A 19,550-nucleotide genomic window follows, 5' to 3' on the forward strand; every position below is an offset into this window, starting at 1 on the left:
GGGTATCTGTTTCACAACAATGTGAATAAAATTAATACAACTGAACTGCACACTTAAAAATGGCAAAGGGGAGTGAGAGGAGGGATGGGATGACAATGACAAGGTTAACCGAGGGGTTATGGGGATAGGAAAGATGGTGGAATGAGATGGACATCATTACCCTAAGTACATGTATGACTGCACATATGGTATAAAGCTATATCATATTCAACCAGAGAAAAGAAAAGTTGTGCTGCAATGTGTATAATGACTCAAAAATACATTCTGCTGTCATATATATCTAAAGAATAAATAAATAATGTTTTTAAAAATGTTAAAAATGGTTAAGAGGAAAATTTTATGCTTTTTTCATATTTTAATTTTTTATTTGTTCTAATTAATTATACATGACAGCAGAATGAATTTCGATTCATTGCACACAAATGGAGCACAACTTTTCATTTATGTGGGTTTTTTTAAACAACAACAACAAAAAAACATTTTAATGCAATAAAACAATTGGGGTTACCCTTCTGTGGTGGTGCAGAAGTGGTATCTCTCTTCCTCTAGCATTAAACACCCCAGCACATGCACAGTCAGGACAGTCAACAGAAAGCAAGATCAAAAAAAGTTTCTATTCTCTTTGCATTGGAAATTCAAACTCATTCAGTGGCTTTGAGTCCAGAACAGAAAAATAAGAAAGCTTAACCAAGGCCCACTTGGATATTTCCATTTCCATCTAATAATCTTCTCTAGCAACAACATGAAAACAAATGGTTTTTCTAGTTATGCTGCTCATAATTCATTTATGCTCATTAATATGCAAACATCAGTTTCTCAGCTGGCAGTGATTTCATGAATTTTTAACTTACATGAGATAAGCCAGAGATTAAAACTTTAAAGTCAACAATACAGAAGACTGTGGATATAATTTTAATCCCTAGATTAGAAATCTCCAAGTGCATTCATTGGCATCTTCTAATGAACAACCACCTAGGAATTATAAAAGCATCATCTCTGAGTTCTGCCTTTAGGATAATAATATAGACTTTCTACAATGGTATTTGTTTGGGTATCATTAAAAACAGTGAAACCAAAGATATTTCTTGTCATTAAACTTGATCTGGGCAAACTTTACAGAGAAACTGACTCTCACAGAAAAGCCACAATAGCTGGGTATGGTAGTAGACACCTATAATCCCATTTACTCAGGAGCCTGAGGCAGGAGGATTACAATTTTGTGAGACCCTGTCTCAAAAATAAAATTAAAAAGGGATGGGGTATAGTTCAGAGATGAAACACTTCCTGGGTGTAATCTTCAACACAGAGGGGGAAAAAAGGAAAAAATCTACAATAATTTATGGCTATAACCAATAAACATGAAAATCATCTGGGCCAAAAGAAAATCCGAAAAAAAGGCAAATTAGAAAAGAGAAATTGGGACACTCTGAACCCAATTCCTCCTGGAACTGTAAATCAAATTCTTGATTAACTCTAAAATAAGAAAGAATAGGCAGAGAGAAGAGTTCTCTACTTAAAATCCTTCTCATTTCTCCTATATATAGAAATAGAATGCAAGACACATAATTTTCAACACCTAGAAACCATATTTAAAAATAAACAGAAGAAAAAATAGTTCTAATAGTTTAGTCCAATATATCTAAAGTATTCTGGTACCAACATGTAATGCAATCAATATTCTCAATATTAATAAAACTTTCACATTCTTTTTTTCTTACTGTCTTGGGAATTTAGTAGGTATTTTACATTTCCAACACATCTCAGTTTGGACAAGCCACAGATCAAGTGCTAAAATATTGCATTAGTGGTAAGAATATTGGATAGTGCAACTATAGAACTGAAGATTACATGTTCTACTGTCAAGACAGTGGCTAGTTCTTGAAATCCAAGAATTTCCCTAGATAATGCTATGGAGACTTCTTTTACTGAATTTCTCAAATACCCACATAACAGATTGGGTAGAAGCATTAGCTGCTCCTTCAGATAGACCAGTGTTAATACAACTTTGATCATTTCAGAACCACTGCTTGTAATTTTATAAAATTAATTTGGTACTTACAATTGTTTTCTTGTTTTTTTTTTCAGCCACAAATTAATGCACTTTTTAAAATTAACTTTCTCTAAAATGATCCATGATATCACAAACTCAATACTTAATATTTGTTAAAAGAGCTAATACACATAAAAAAAGTATTTAACACATAAAAGAAGTTTCTGTGTACTACCCAAAACCAACAATAAAGTAAACTAAAATTCATTAGTGAATTCATTATGGTGTCATCTTTGAATTTTTCATTAGGCAAATTCAATCTCGAGTACATTACTGTCTGCATCTCCTGGCATCAAAGAGACCTCTCAACCTTTGAATGTTAAGAGTACAGCTTACCATCCCATTCAAGAGTACCTTCTAGAAACCAATAGAGTAGAGAAAAGGGATTGAGATGAAGAGAAGAGGGCAGGATATGGGGAAGTACTGGGAATAAAATCTACCAAATTATGCCATGCCTATATACAAATATACCACAATCAATCCCACTTTTACATATAATTATAGTTAATTAAGATTATAATAATAATGGAAGAGAGATCAATTGAGTAAAGCAAGTAGATCAGAGGCAGGAAGGAGGGAAGGGAAAGGGAAGGTACTTGGAAATGAGATCGACCAAATTAGGTCATGTGCATGTACAAAAATGGCATAATGAATCCCATTGTTATGTATGATTATAATGCAACAAAAAAATAAGTTAATTTTAAAAAATACCTTTTCTCCAGGCACTATCATAAACCTCAGCAGGGAGGCATTTGCTCACTTGTGTTGAACCATTCAAAAGCTGCAGAGGCAGGGCAAAACTCTTGCCCTGATACACACACATGCTCATACACATACATATAAACACACAAAAATCAATATATTTATGTACATGCATGTTTATGTATTCGTCACAATGCATAGAGAAGGAATTATTTCCTGATTTTCCAGATGAGGGAATGCAGTATGGAGATAGCAAGTACTGATTCTCAAAACCCAAAATCTGACTCTGGGGGTTTGCAGGGTGTTGCTCGGTGGTAAAGTACTTGCCTAGCATGTGTGTGGTCCTGGGAAAGAAAAAGGAGGGGAAAGAGAGGGAGGGAGGAAGAGAGGGAGGGAGGGAGGAAGGAAGGAAGGACGGACAGACAAGCAAATAAATATTCACTCCAGACTGAAGAGCAGGGAACAGAGAATTAAACAGATACACCCCATCTTTTTAACCATCCCAGGAGAGACTTGTCACGTGGTTAAAAATCACATCAGGTGCCTTCAAAGGCAGTCTGGGGACCTTCTCATTGCATGCCCTCACTTGTAAGAGTTCTGTAGTCTGCAAAAAAGATAAGAATCCACTTACATGTACTCTCTATGAGCAGAGTGTACCGCAGCCGCGTTGCTGTAACGCCACAGGACAATCGCTGATGACAGGACATCCAGGATGGCATCAAACTAGAAGAAAGAAACATGACTTTAGTGGTTTTCCAGAGTTAATGGGGCATGGCTATGAAGACACAGGAGAACTGTGCTGTGATTCGGAATATCTGAATGAGTGATTCGAAGCACTGTTTTTTAGACGCTTTGATGCAGCCATTCAAGATCTTCATGGTAAAATCTGGGGAGACTGGAGCCTCAGTACCCAAGTGCTGAGCTGGTAGCAGCATCAGAGCCCCTGTGTTATTGGTGGGATCTGCTGCCACAGCCCCTGACTCTTAGCACTCTGGAAATGTGGGACAGGGGTACACTGTTTTAGAAGATGTGGCCCTGGTTTCCCCAAGGCCAGCAAGATAATTTCAGCATTTTCCCGCATATCCCAAGCCAACGACCTTGGGTAAGGATCTTTTTACTGGCTGTCAATGGAACTGCTTTACCTGGGTTCAGGGGTAAGGATAGGAGTCACCCAGAGGCTCCAGGAAGTACACCAACACTTCAATATTGCATACAAAATTCAGCACTTTTGCAGAGAGAGAGAGAGAGAAATGGATGGAAGGAGAGGGTGTTCAGGGGAAAGGGGAGATCTTGCTAAAGTGAAGAAAGAAAGTGTGTGTGTGTGTGTGTATATATGTGGTGTGTGTGTGCAGTGATGTGCATTATTCTCGACAATCCACATCCTTCTTCAGATTCTGAAAAGAATCTGCATGCCCGCCAAACATTAAATTCTTAACAACAAAGGGCAGAAGTGGGTTTGGGAACATGCACACATACCCTCAGGTACAGAAAACCCTACCTCTATGCAGAAGGGATGTGAAATGAGCTCTTTTGTGAGTCATCACACCATGTCACACTGCTCATCCAGAAAACTACAAGCACTGACACTCGAAGGGGCATGGGGAATTGTTACCCAATGCTTCAACATACTAACCCTAATCCTGTAAAAAGAGACCTGCTCTCTCTGACCAACTTCCCTCAGGGGGCAGGCTGAGAATTCAGGCAGTCCTAGTTGGGCTACAGACTGGCTTATCCCAACGTGAGTAGTATCGATCCTAACTCTCAAACAGCTCTGTCTACACCAGCAAATGCATCACTCCAGTACAGGCCAGGTCTACACACAACCTGGAAGAGAAAAAAGGACTGAGATTCCTAAAACACCCTCTCAACTAACCACTTTGTTAAAAATGTGGTTCCCTCCCAACTGTGCTGGAGAAATATAGTCTCATTGCAGTTTAATTCTACTGAATTATAATTTTTATAGAAGCTGTTTCCATAAAAGGTGTGTTACCCATTCCAACCACCCTCTTATTTGAGGGCTTAGGGTGAGACTCATGAGCTTGGGAAAATCGTGCAAAATTTCATGAAAGTACATTTCAGATTACTTACTGCAAACCCAAAAGCAGAGGCGCTGTACCTCATAACGGAGACAGCTAAAAAGAAAGAAAATATTATTCAGAATATTTTAAAACCTCATGGACAATTTCTCTCACTTGTGTGTATATCAATACATTTGATACGGCCTTTTAAACAGTGAAAAAGCTCCAAGAGAATAAAAGTAAAAATTAACTGTCCTTGTAAAAATCTGAGAATTTTAAAAAAATTGAGAGTGAAAGATTTCCAAACTCTACCTGCAAGAACTTCCCTCCCCAGCATGTTCAGAAGCACCCAAGAGCCAACTTCAGGATAAGCGTGCTTAAGTAGTTGTCAATCAAATGACTTCGGAGACTTTGAGAATTTAGAAAGTGGTGTTGGGGAACAGGAAAATATGCTAAACTTTCAAAGTGAAACTTCAACCATCCAAACTCCTCCCATAATAAGGTAATTATTATCTAGTAATCTAATGATATCTAATGTGCACATTATTGCTAACATACAATTTTTTTTTTTTTTTTGCCCACTGGAGTTTAATAGATATTGACACAGCTGTTTAAAAAACAAAAAGTGACAAGTGATCTCAGATTAAACAATAGATGTCTGCAGTTACTTAAAACATTTTATCCATATTCAAAAATTAGAGGTACAAGTTAATTGGGTGGCACATTTGTCTAATTATATTTTGTGCCAAAGCAAAGGCCAGCTTTAAAAACTATTCTCAATTTGATTCAATAAAGGCAGATCATAAAACAAAAGCCATATTCAACAAGCAACACCCAGCCTTCAAGGAATGCAACCACCTCTGGGTCAGTAAAGCTTGGAAGCAGCTGGATCCTGAGCCTAGGTATTGCAAGTGAGCACAGATGGGAGGCAGGCACAGAGGTCAGCACCTATATGGACTTCCATTCACCCCAATGTCCCTTTCTGGGGATCTATTTGCCATCCAATCCCCAAAAACAGACTCCAGAAAATCAACTGCTTAAGCATTGTGCTGTGTGCCCCTGCTCCCAGCCACAAAGGGGTCACCCTACCCAAAGCGGAGCAAACATACTCCATTTTCTGTGATTTAATGATTGCTACTACAGGACAGCCTTGTTGGTCAATTTATGTAATTACAGTTGAAGTTGTAAACACTGGAGCTTTCATCAACCCTTGTTTGCTTGAGGAACAAAAAGACAAGCTTGGGGTACAATCAGTAATGGAGACTAAAACTTGGTACCTAATGTTTCTTAGTCCTCCCTGCAACTCAGCCACACTCCAGGGCTCAAGCTATGAGTGGACAACGACCAACTAAACCCCTCACCTTTCTGTCTTTGTCAGGAATAGCTCCTGGTGTTCCTGCTGTTGCTCTTACTAGTTCAGGGAGGGTCTAGAGCCAGCTGTGCAGTGCCCTTCTCAGCAATGCAATACTACAAGACAGTAGTTGGGTGGTATAAAAGGCCACTGGGCCTTCCCAAAGAGCATTAATTCCAGGACCCTGTCAACATGTGTATAAGAGGTAGTTGATCCCCGGCAGCACTGTCCTGAGCACGGGAGAAATGCCCTATGAAACTGGCTTACAGTAACTGCTCAGTCATTGTTAACTAAACTGAACAAAATTTCATCATAAAATTTCATCATAGAGGGTATTTGGGTTTTCCCTTTATGGTCTGTTTTTAGAACATCTCAGCTGTGCTTTCTTGTCAGCACAACTGATAAGAAAGATCCCTACTAAGATCTTGCGCAGACATTATCTAAATGGGATTCAAAGAGAGGTGTCAGGCCAGAGCTCCCACTCTGTCTCCACTTGTGCTCTCCAGCCTGGGCACCAAGGACAACACACAAATAAAACAGAGCTCCCCTCACCTGTCATCACAGATCACCTGTTTTGTAAGTGGTAAGCCATGATTTTTAAATATCTGTTTCTGAGCAATTTGTTTATACTAGACATTTATATAGTAGTCCACAGATTTCAAAAAGGTGGACGCTTACATAATTATAGTGAAATATGTAAGAAACTCATTTCATAAATCAGAAATCAAAGGAGATGCCACTAAACAGCCAACTCCTTGACTCTAGGGGAGCTCAATGTCCATAATTTTGAACACTCTAAATTATACTGGAGAATTCTGCTGTGAGAATTATACCTGCCCAGTAGATGGATAACCGAAGCACAATGGAATATTAATATTCTTCTGTCCCCCGTGTACCATGGAAAATGCAAGAGTCCTTAACACAGATGTATCATTTCCTTATAAATTGCCTCCATCTGATTTCCTTAATGACATGGAAAAGGAGAAATGCCAAAAAATTGCATGGGGAATCAAGAGTACACACTGAAGGGCCCTTCACACAGCCTTGGCTCTGACGACTTCCCCATGTGGCCAGGTCCCCAGGTTTGCTGTTAAATAACAGCAAATAGTCATTAGCACAGGACTCAAATGGAAGAGTTCAGATGGCCTTTGAAGAATTTATGAAGAGTATCAAGTAATAACTTCATTTTCTTTGGTCCACAATTCATCACAATATATCCTAATTCTGGATTATAAATAATCTCAACAGACAAACAAAGTCAGATGGATTTAAACAGTTCTGTTCTGTAAGACTGCAGGGTAATCCATGGGGCATTTTTTGTTGTTGTTGTTGTTGTTGTTGTTGGGGGGCAGTGCTGGGGGCTCATATCCAGGGCCTCTTGTATGCTAGTTAAGTGCTGTACAATTGAACTATATCCCCACCCCTATGGGGTGCTGAGATATTTCCAGCTTCCCACATGCTACAAATGAGTTTCACCTGGGCCAGGAAGATCACCCAAGGCAGATGATGTGTTAGGGGCCCCTGGAGTTCCATGCACATATGACTGAGCATAGCCAAAAGCCACCACGGGGCCAACAAAGTTCAACACTGCCCATAAGGCAGGTGTTAGGTTCAACAGTGGACAACAGACATGGGACCTGTCAACCTTAAATAATTATGCTGCAAACTGGCAAGATCAACAAAGAGAAGGGAAACCAGGAAACAGTGAAGCAGAGTTCTCCCGTGAAGACTGTTCTTATCAAGATAGGGCCCACAGAGCCCATAGAAGTGATAATGATATCACCAAGGCCTTCACTATATAGGTCCAGGTCCTGTTTAATACACCCTGCAGCTGCTCTGGAATGAAGCCCTTGATATCAGCAACCTATCTTTATCTGGATAGTACTATTGCCAGAATTCCTTAGAGGAATCTCCAAGAATGTTTTTGATATTCACAGTAGAACCTGTCTCCATGCCTCATAATTTTGACATGCACTTAGGCTAGTGACCACCAAGAGCCTACAAGGCATGCTATTATAGGTTGGGGAACCTCATTCAATTCCCCAGGGAGCTGTGGCTTGGGCTTCCTCCTCTGCAGCTTTGCCATTGTTAGGCTGGAATTACAAAAATGTAAATACATTTTTACCATGCACTGGGGTCCTTTCTCTTCCCCTCCCTTTCCGCTTCTCACTTTGGTATCAGGGATTGAACCCAGGGGCACCAAATTCCCAGCCCTTATTATTTTTCATTTTGAGACAGGGCCTAACTCAGTTGCTGAGGCTGGCCTTGAACTTGCAATCCTCCTGCCTTGTCTCCCTAGCTGCTAGGATTACAGGCATGTGTCACCATGCCCAGCCATCTCAGCTTTTCCTTTTTACTCAGAGTCTTAAATGTTCATAGCTATAATTTTTGGTGCCCTGCCCAACATCCAATCCTTCTCCTGGTGGCAGCATAGCAATTCTCATCTGGGGACCTGCACCCGCCCTACTCGAAGTGATATGGATAGGACGACATTTTGCCCACTCTGGTATATCCCATTAACTTGTCCCATGTACAAAGTGAACGATTCAAAGCTGTCTAAATTTGATTTGAGGCAATAAGAATCTCTCCCAAGTTTGTCAAAAATTTTGGGAAGAGGATGACTAAGAGACAATTACACAGCTTATAAGACAAAACCAATAGCCATAGGTGGTGAGTTTGACATAAATGGGTAAAGACTACCTCAGAATGAAACCAACACAGAGGAAAAGGAAATGAAAGATCAGAGACAGATCAAAGGCCCAAGGACATCAACTGAACCTCTGCAGTCAGCCTCGTTGGAAATCTAACCCTCTATTCCTCAAATAGCCTCACTCAATAATTCCTCAAATACATCATCCAATGATTATTTCATTTTCTTAAGCCAGTTGTTGAGTTTCTATGACTTGCAGCCAAATGAATCTTAATACAATATAATCTGACCTAATAATCCCATGTCCAAGAATTTCTTTTAATGCCTAAAAAATGCTTTATATTCAAAATATTCATAGCAGGTTCATATGATTTATAATAGCAAAACGCTAGATATGATGTAAATGTCCAGCAGTATGGCAATGGTTCATGTATGGTCTATTCAAAGAATGGGCTACACATAGCTATTTTAAATTGTATACAAAACTTAATGCTTATAGTGGCATATTCAGCAAAATAATGAAGTTGATAATAAACAGACAGGTAGTATGTTGGGTGCCATACTTCCAGGTTGCTATGGGAAATGATGGTCTTTTGGGACAGGGAATTCTGGCTAGTGCAGGTGAAAACTGAGCAAGGAGGTCAGAAGAAGCTTTGCTGAAATTTAAGCAAAGACAAAGGAGAAGGGAGTCAGCCATGTAGTTACCTAGAGAAAGAACCTTGCAGATAATGGAAAGATAATGCAAAGACCCTGAGATAGCCCTCATGGCCTCTGACTTGCCAGGTGCTCTAAGATGAAAGAGAACAGAAAGGCAGTTATGGGAGATTATTAGGATAAGATACAAAATGATGTGATATAACTAAATCTACAGCTGTGCCTTAAAAATGCACCGAAAACCAGGGGGCAGGAAATTCCCTCAAATGATAACAGTGGGTAATCTTAGATAGGAAGGTTTGAATAGATGCTTTTCTTTTCTACTTTTTGTATTTTCCACATTTCCTATAGCCATCATATTTGACCATTCAAATTGGAAAAAAAAATAGTTTTATTTGCAGGAAAAAAAAAAAGTTATCCAACTCATAACAATACAACCCGAGGTCTAAAATAAAAATAGCAAAAATCAGAATTTTGATGGGCCTCCGGGAGTAGGTGCACTGTGCGCTTCCTGAATGCTTCTGGCTGATAGGAAAGTACATTACCATACACATCTTCATCACATCTAAGTTTCTAAAATCCATCTTCCTAGTCAAATGGCCTCCACAGTCAGGGAGCTAATGACCTGAACAGTTCAGGGAAGTGTGGTGGAGGGCCAGGCAAGCCAAGGTGTGGAACATAAGCAAAATGTCACTCCCAATCTGTGAGACCTCCTGCCTCCTAGGATTTCGCTTGTTCTACATTCTACTTTCATTTACACCTCAGGGGGCAGGGGTTGAGGTAATAACAGCTATACTCCCAGAAGCACACAACAGACGTCTTAAATAAATATTTATACAGGTCTGGTTAAAAGACCAGATCTTTTTTTAACTAAGTCACACCAGGCCAAAAAGCACATTGGCTGGAAACTCAAATTCAAACAGAAAGACAGCTGGAAAATGAGGGGGACCCAGGCAACCCATTGTGAAGGCAAAACCAAATGCAAATCCCTCAGCTGAATAAGCAGCAGGCTTTAAAGGAGGGTCAAGGAAGGTTGAAACAAAGAGCCCTGGAAATGCAGAGGGGAGTGTGCCAGCAAGAAAACCAAGGATCAATGGAGAGCCCCCTCAACAACATTAAACAAAGAATGCCAGTTCAATTGCTGGGTAGATTTACAGCAACAATGAGGTCCCATCTGTCATTCTTTCCAAGTCAGGCAATAATTATCTTGAGCCTTAGCACTCTTTAGCAATACCCCAGGCCTCATAACACCTCCAAGTTGTTAAATTATATGACCAGTAAAGCTCTGTTAATAAATCAATCCCACTTTAATTAGACCGCCTCTATCACTCAGAAGCCTGGCAACCACCTCGCCAGCAGTCATGGAACTGACTCAACTGGAGGCCAGCTTTCCCTCGCCCACCTTCAGAGGGTCTCCTGGGCTGCAGAAGAGGAGGAACTAATAGTGGTCAAAAAAATGTATTTATCTATGTTCTAACTCACTTCAGCAGAACTTCCAACAGCTTCCAGACTCTCTGTTCCACTCAAAATAAGATCATCAAGTACTACAAAAATTAGTGACAAGTTGTTGAATTCCATAAAGAGGGGAAAGCTGTTTAAAAAAACAAATCAACAAAACTGATTAGTGCATGAAACCACTCATCTTCAGTTGCAACACAGTGATTTAGCCTCTCATTTGTGTAGCCTAGAATTCTCAAAAGGGCTGTCTCAGGGTAAAATTCAGAAGTTGGCCCACACAGTATTATTAAAATATCAGAATTGGGTAGAAATGTTTTTAAAACTAGAGACTTCACATTCAACAAAAACAAAATGTGAAAAACCTGAATTTTTACTTCTAAAACAACTGAGATCAACACACCAATCTATCTCCCAGCAGTGCCAACATGGTGCTAGAGGGGGCATGAGCTCTTGGGTGTCTCCCTCTCCTGCAGCATAAAAGCCTATCTGCCATTGTGAATTGAGCTGCTGTAAACATTGATATGGTTGTGTCACTGTAGTATGCTGATTATAAGTTCTTTGGGTATATGCCAAGGAGTGGGATAACTGGGTCAAATGGTAGTTCCTTTCCAAGGTTTCTGAGAACTCTCCATACTGCTTTCCACAGTGGTTATGCCAATTTGCAGTTCCATCAGCAATGGTGAGTGAACTGTTTTCTCCAAACATTTATTATTACTTGTATTCTTGATAATTGCCATTCTGAAGCTATGGAACCCACCTAAAATGCCCTTCAACAGATGAACGGATAAAGAAAAGGTGGTATATATACACAATGGATTATTACTCAGCCATAGAAAGAATGAAATGATAGCATTTGCCAGTAAATGGATGAAACTGGAAACTATCATGTTAAATAAAATAAACCAATCCCCCCAAAAAACCAAAGGTCAAATATTCTCTCTGATATGTGGATGCTAATACACAATAAGTGGGGGAGGGGGAAGAATAGAAGTTCACTGGATTAGACAAAGGGAAATGAAGGGAAGAGGAGGAGGATGGGAATAAGAAAGTAGAACAAATTAGACATAACTTTCCTATGTTCAGATATGAATATACGACCAGTGAAACTCCACATCCTGTTCAACCACAAGACTAGGAAGTTACACTCCATGTATGTATAAAACGTCAAAATACACTCTACTGTCATGTGTATCTAAAAATAATAAATAATTTTTAAAAATCCAACCTGCCTCAGTTTCTCCACAGCCTGGGCCTTGTGGTAGCTAGCTGACCCCACAGATTTGAATATGGAACCTCAGATGTAGCCCACAGCAACTGGAGAGAAAGAACATCAGTTTTATCTCTCTATCTGTAAGTCCCAGCCAAGCACCTACCAAACATTCACTGTGCTACATGAACAGCCGCCTCCAGTGTTTCTTCCTATAGGGTGCCTCAGCAAATTACAAAAAGTGGTACTGTGGGCCAGTTTCTCAAAGCCAAAAAACAGTCTTTGAGAGCACTGTTTTTACTAGACAACCCTGACAACCAATCATTAACCCCAAACAGGTTATCAGAACTCTCCACTTACCCTTGGGGCTCTGCTCATCTGTAGACAGTCAAACCACGGGTGAGACTCCAGGTGGGCCAGGAGTCTCTCCTCTCACATAGTCAAAAACAGGGTCTTATACAATAAAGTGACCACATGGTCCCTTCCCAAGACCCATACATACAATAACCTGTGTAATCCCCAGAAAGTGTGACTCAAAGAGGTTACAAAATGCCTCTCGAGCTGCTACTGTGGGAGCAAAGAGTATCATTTGGTAGCATCTGGAACTCTTTTCAGTGAAAGATTCTTTTGAACTCAAATTTCTAACAGGAAACCCAGCAAAATGTCTTACTTCTGCCCCAGCCTACTCTTGGCACACAGTCAGGTTACTTTTATACACATCATACTCCATGTGACGATCAGATTGCTTATGATGGATAAGACTCCCCTACTCTGTCCTCCTCCCCTCAGGCTATACCTACTCAACCACCCAGTCACATGGGCCTCCCTGATAACCTCCCCACCATTAGGCTTGGGCTTGGGCCCTCTGCCTGGAACAAACTTACCTAGGGCTCCACTGACCTGTCCCTCACTTCCTTCAGGGCTTCAAACCCGTCCTGGCTGCCCTATTTAATAGTGAAACCTGCCCAGCACTCCACTCAGCTGCCCCATCCCTCCATGTTTCTTAATCCAGAGCACATATGCTCTACCACATTATTCAATGTACTTATGTGTGAAAACCTGGTGTATCATGTACCCACCCATCACCCCTTAGAAAAGAAGCACTACAAAGGCATAAACTTTGAATTTTTGCTCCCTATCGCCTCCCACATGTCTAGATCAATGCCTGAATGTTTGCAAAGCATTCAGTTTGGTTGATCAATTGCTTACTTCCTTGATCAGAATAACATCTTTCCTCTTAGCTCCAGCTTGCCAGGAAATGGTCTTCAAGGAGAAAGCAGACAGGACCAAACACCAAAAGACCCAGGTATATTACCAAGCAATCATTTCCAAAGCCAAAGGAGCAGAAGCTATCCTCTCTACAGACTTTCCTGCAAGGGGGGAGCCTTGAGGCATCTGCAAATGCAAAGACCTATGGAAAGAGCAATAACTGAGTAGTACAAGAGAACAAAATGGGAAAGAGAGGAACCCAGGACAATCTCCAGGGTAGACCAGAGAGCCCTGGTTCCCTCAACTGCACACCCCATATTAGCTCTGCTCAGTTAGCATCACGTGGAAAGCACATGACCTTCATCCCACAGTGGGAATCAGCATCTCTGGAACACTGGCAGGATGGCGGCCACTTCCCAGGGAGAGATCTGGAGTACAGAGTTCTCAACCCAGGGACCAAAAGCCAAGATTTCAGCTTTTAATGCTGAAATTACTTCAACACCACCACGCCCTTTCATTTTGCTTCTTCTACAGGCCAGAAAGAAAGAGGAGGAAGAGCCCTTGAAGCCAGTTATTCAATGAATGTTTATGGACTATCCTTAGTGGAGTAAATAACCCACCCTCATGGCTGCTAAATTCGTTTCAAAGAACTAGCCGCAGGAGTGAGGTCCTTGCTGAATGTCATTCCCACATTTCTTTTTGGTGTTTTGAGTTTGGGGGGGGGGGGGTTTGCAGTACTAGGGATGGAACCCAGGGCCTCATGCATGCTAGGCAAGCTCTCTACCACTAAGCTATACCCCAGCCCCATATGTGCACATTTCTTTTTTGTTTGTTTGCATTTTCAGGATATCAGGGATTAAACTCAGGTGTACTCAGGCCACTGAGCCACATCCCCAGCCCTATTTTGTATTTTATTTAGAAACAGTTTCTCACTGAATTGCTTAGTGCCTCGCTTTTGCTGAGACTGGCTTTGAACTTGTGATCCTCCTGCCTCCGCCTCCTGAGAGACTTAACTGGGATTACAGGCATATGCCACTGCATCTGGCCATATTTGCACATTTCTAACACTTGCTCTTACACATAATTTTACACAACCCTGTGCTGTGCTTTCTATGATGCCAGCACAGCTATCAAGCAAGTAACCCAATGCCTGTGTGAGGGAGTCTGAGGGTATCCTCAGACTACACTCAGCCCTATCTAGACCAGCATGAGTAGCAAGCCTAAGCTCCCCAATCATTCTTTCATTCAATAAATAAACACTAAATGAGTACCTACTACATGCCAAGCACTGTTGAATGAGAGGAGGATACAGCAGTTACTTCCCAACAATTTGATGAAACATACCTTTTTAAACTCTGTCTTTTCCTTAATTGCAGAATACTGCTATGTAATAAGCATTCATTGGAGAGAGAAACAGAGATAAGAGGGAAATTTACAGAACAGAAGCTTCATATTTGATCGTCTCCAGCCTTCTGCTCTGGGTACCTGTGTGGCTGTTAGGAATTTGAAGATTCTAAGTAAACTCTCATCCTTAGTCTGTTATCTCCAACTTGGCTCAGCATCTCTTCTCTGGCACCCAAAGCCCCTGCTCCTACTGCCTTCATCTTTCAGCACACAAAAATGATCCTTGTCTTCTCCCAACAAGCCTAAAGTCAAGGGTTGAAGCATATTCATCTTTAGCTACAGAGCCAATAAAAGCACAAGTACATTGTTGGTGCTCAAGAAATGCTTAAGAAATTAAAATGGACAAGGCTTGAGAGATCAATAAAAATATCTAGTTGTTAACATAAAATGATGAATTCATGCCAGAACCTAAAGCTAATGCTATGGGCACTAGAGCAATAGTGTGGATATTGTCACCAAGGTCATGCTCCCATACACCAAGGTCATCTTCCCTGGTCTGGTGCTTCTGGTACCATTCTGCACATTGAACCTCTTTGGTTGAAGGCTGCTAAGGGAACACTGAAGAACACAGCATATTGTGAGGAAAAGGAATATATTGAATTAGGCTTTAAAGACTTGGCTTAAAGAAATGGTGCTGAATAAATATTTACTCATTTGAGCTGAATCAAATCATTAGAAGATCATTAACATTACCACTCCGGGAATAAAAGTTAAACATAGTAGAATAAAGCCTTTTTCTCTCTTCCTTCCTGCATTCCTCCTGAAAGAAAACCTACCAAAGTAAGACAGAGCATAGAAAACTAGGGAAAGAATACAGTCAATCCCCAAAGCCCTCACTTAGAAAAGATATCCATATTGGGGCTGGGGTTGTGGCTCAGCAGTAGAGCACTCACCTAGCATGAGTGAGGCCCTGGGTTCAATCCTCAGCACCAGATAAAAATAAATAATTAAATAAATACAGGTATTGTGTCCAACTATAACTAAATTAAAAACAAACAAACAAACAAAAGACATCCACTAACTAAAGTGTAGACTGTACTGGGGGAAGACGCTGAAAGCTGACAACATACCTCATTCGAATCTGAGGTATGACTCAGGTTTTCACAATTAGGTGGCACCAATTACCCCTCTCATGCCAATACCTAGTGTGGGAGTGAGCTACAGCATTTGCTCCTGAGCCCCTTCCCTTATTCCACACACTACACAGTGAAACCTAAGAAGTAACTGCCAGCCAGCCATGGGTATAAGAATCAGGCAGTTGGAATGTCAATGGCATTGTCAACAAGGGGATCCAAGGCTTCCCTGTCAGCCAGGCGGTCTTTTGCTTAAAAGGCAGAAAGATGTTACCAAAGGCAGACAGATGGGGTGTAAAGTGCCCTGAGGAAAAAATACTCAAAGCTGCCTGCTGCTCCCTTCATGCCCAGCTCTCCCTAAAGCCACAATGATTAGAACAGTGAGGTCCTGAAAAACTGGCAAACATAACTAGGGAACCAAAGAGAATGAAGAAGTGAATTCAGCAAGACCCCCACACACCAAGCCAATACACAAATACCAGTTATTTCTATATAGCCATGAATGTTAAGAAAGTGCAATTTTTAAAAGATACTATTTAAACATCATACAAATAAAATACTGAGGAGTAAACTAATGAAACTAAAACAAAAATGCTCAAGACCTCACCTAGAAAAAACAACACACTGGATGAAATGAGACTAAATGTAGGGACAGATACACCATGTTTATAGACTGGAAGACTCAATATTATCAATCAAAATCCAGCCAGTTTTCCTGGGAGAGAAAAAGATAATCCTAAAGTTTACTTGGAAAGTAGAGAGTCAAGAATAACCACGATAATCCTAAACAACAACAAAAACTGGAAGGTAGTCACTACCAGATATCAAGATTTACTTATTTCAAAGCTATAGTTAAAAAAAAAAGAAAAGAAAAGAAAAATGATACTGGTACAAGGATAAACAAAAAGACCATAGAACCAAAGATCCACACACATATGGCCATTTGATTTACATACAAGAAAAGTACATACCTAATGTACACTGGGAAAGAGTTCTCGTCATTTAAAACTGTTGGGTCAATTAGACATTCACATGAAATCACTGAATCTTGACCCTACCTCACACCATATATAAAAACGTACCAATCTGAGCGATAGATTTAAATACATAAGGCAAAGGATGACATCAGAGACATCTGAAATAGTGGAAAGTATTTTAATAATCCTAGGGGAGGAAAAAGTCATAAACAGGACATAAATGTATTCATCCTAAGGGAAGGTAGCAAATAGAACTGCATTAAAAGGCCCCATTAAAAGAGCAAACAGCGAGCTATAGAGTGGGAAAAGATGTTTATAATATTTTACAACCATCAGGGGACTTGTATAGAGAACTCTAAAGAAGTTTTACAAATCAATAGGAGAAAAATAATAGGAAAATGGGTAAAAGACTTAACAGGTTCTTCATGAAAGATGATACACAAATGACCAATAAGCACAGGAAAATATGTTTAACTTCATTAGTAACCAGTAACCAGGGAAAATGCAATTAAAGCCACACAGAGATAACACTATATACCCAGAGATAGGCTAAAGAGGTTGATCTTTTAAAATGCTGAATTGGAACCCTCAAAAACTGGGAACAAAAGTTTAAATTGGTATAAACTTTTTAAAATGTAATATCAGCATCTATAAAAGCTGATCATATTGACTCAACCATTATCCTCTTAGATATATGCTCAATACATATACATATGGATACCAGGAGATACTTACACAAATGCCCACACCAGCATTATTCATGTTGCCCCAAATGGAAACAACACTAATGTTTGTCCATAGTAGAATAGATAAATTGGTCGAGTATCCATCCACTGGAATACTACACAACAATGACAATAAATGAATCACAGCTAATCATGATTATATACATGAACCTCAACAAATACCAAGATCACAAAAGGCAAACACAAAAGCATTGATTAGATTATCTATTATTGATCCTGTTTGAATAAACTTGAAAAACAGACAATGGTCTGTGGTGGTTGAAGACATGATAGTGGTTATATCTGGGGCCGGTGACCAGAAGGGGACATGAGAAGAGTTTCTCAGGTAGGAATATAAGTGAGTTTGAATGATGACTACACAGCTGTTTTCACTGTATGAAGATTTATTAAGCTTCACAATTTTGATCTGTGACTCTTCTCTGGGTCTTTAATTTTTTATTTGATATGTGCAAATTATTTTTTAAAAAGCTCTTAGACTTTTTTGGTAATTTCATTAAAAGTTAAGAAACAGATGGCAAATTGAATAAAGAAGAAGATTAATTCCATTTCTACCTATGACAACGGTAGAAATAAAAGGAATTTTTAAATGCTGAGTGTTGGTGAAAGTATGGGGATGCAGTATCTTTTCTGTAGAGAAATCTCTTTATAAGACAAATTAGAAATATTTATCAAAATGTAGCATACACATTCTTTGCACTCAGCAATTATACTTTAAGAAATATATTCTGTACTTGTGTTGGCACAGATGCCAAAAGAAACATTCAAGTATGTTTATTATAGATACATAAAAGCAAAATATTAAATCACTTCATTGATAAGGGAGTGCTTTAATGAAGTAGTATATATCCATACCTCAGAGGTTATTAAGCTCTTGAAAAAGATAGATGTGTAATGCACAAAATAAGTGAACAAAGCAAGGTCATTAGTAATTGTCAAAGCTCATATGTGTGGGTACATGGGTGTTCATGGAAATAAAATTATATAAATAAAATTTTAGAGAAGCTACAAAAAAAAACTGGGGGTGATGATTACTTTAAAGGAAAGGGAACAAGAGTGCAAGGTTGAAAGGATGTTCTCATTCCACTTCATAACCTATTGTATGCTTTGGATTCTCTTCCTGTGTATGTTGTACATGTACCTGCATGGACTTCCAAGGTGAAAATATAAGTCCATGCACCACAACCAAATAAAGCAGCCTAACCATGGGACAGGGCACCGGCAATCAGCTTCTATGGAGTTGCTTGCCAACACAGGGACAAACTTTTATTTGGCCAAAAATAGCTTGTACAGATAGGGATTTAAGTGGCTGACATCTTAGACTACCTAGGTCTGCTCTCAATTTATAGGATTACAAATCAAATACGTTCTTCAATATCCACAAAGTAAAATTAAAATAGTCAGGAATTTCCCAAAATTAAAATCCCTAGGACAACACCTTTCTCCTTTTGCAATAAAACTTTTCCTTCCTGGTTGAGGACAATGTTAATGGAGAATCAAGGAGGAGGAGGGAGAAGGACAAATGCAAATATTTTCAATGATATTACTGTCCAGGACATTTGCTGAGGAGATATAAAACCCAGACAATATTCTGCAGTGACTAGGAAGGTCAGATCTCCATTTGGCTACATTACCTCTTTTATTAGGTGTTGAAAACCTATGTGGTCTCTTTTTTTTTCAAATTTGCCATCACATCCTAAGCAGTTAACTGCACAATCTTAAGATTATTCTAGATAAAAACATAAAACTAGACTCAAATAAAATTTATACTATAACTAAAATAATTTTCTCAACAAATATGCCTCAATTTATTTGAAATCATATGTCAATGGGTGTATTTTAGGGTAACCTAGATTTATCTATTTCAAGTATACTGTCAGCTTTCATTAACTTGAGCATGAGTTCTTATAGATTTTACAGAAGTAAAAATGGGAATAAAAGAAAGAAATCTGAAGTATGGTTTCCAAATCAACAAATGCATTACCTATCCATATACCCTATGTATACCCTAAAGTGAGAAGAATACAATGACAAAGAAAAGACATCACCAGATC

General features: G+C 39.5%; 1 protein-coding gene across 1 annotated transcript in view; it reads right to left on the reverse strand.

Moving 5' to 3' along the window:
* Positions 1 to 19,550, reverse strand: part of Tmem163 (transmembrane protein 163) — a 207,775-nt gene that overhangs the window by 70,863 nt on the left and 117,362 nt on the right. Inside the window, exons 3-4 of the mRNA XM_076866581.2 lie at positions 4,841 to 4,884; positions 3,384 to 3,475 (exon numbers count right to left, since the gene is read on the reverse strand). Coding sequence (XP_076722696.1) covers positions 3,384 to 3,475; positions 4,841 to 4,884 — 136 coding nt within the window. The remainder of the gene's footprint in view (positions 1 to 3,383; positions 3,476 to 4,840; positions 4,885 to 19,550) is intronic.

The sequence above is a fragment of the Callospermophilus lateralis genome, chromosome 9 (genome assembly GCF_048772815.1).
Source record: "Callospermophilus lateralis isolate mCalLat2 chromosome 9, mCalLat2.hap1, whole genome shotgun sequence".
Classification (NCBI taxonomy): Eukaryota; Metazoa; Chordata; class Mammalia; order Rodentia; family Sciuridae; genus Callospermophilus; species Callospermophilus lateralis.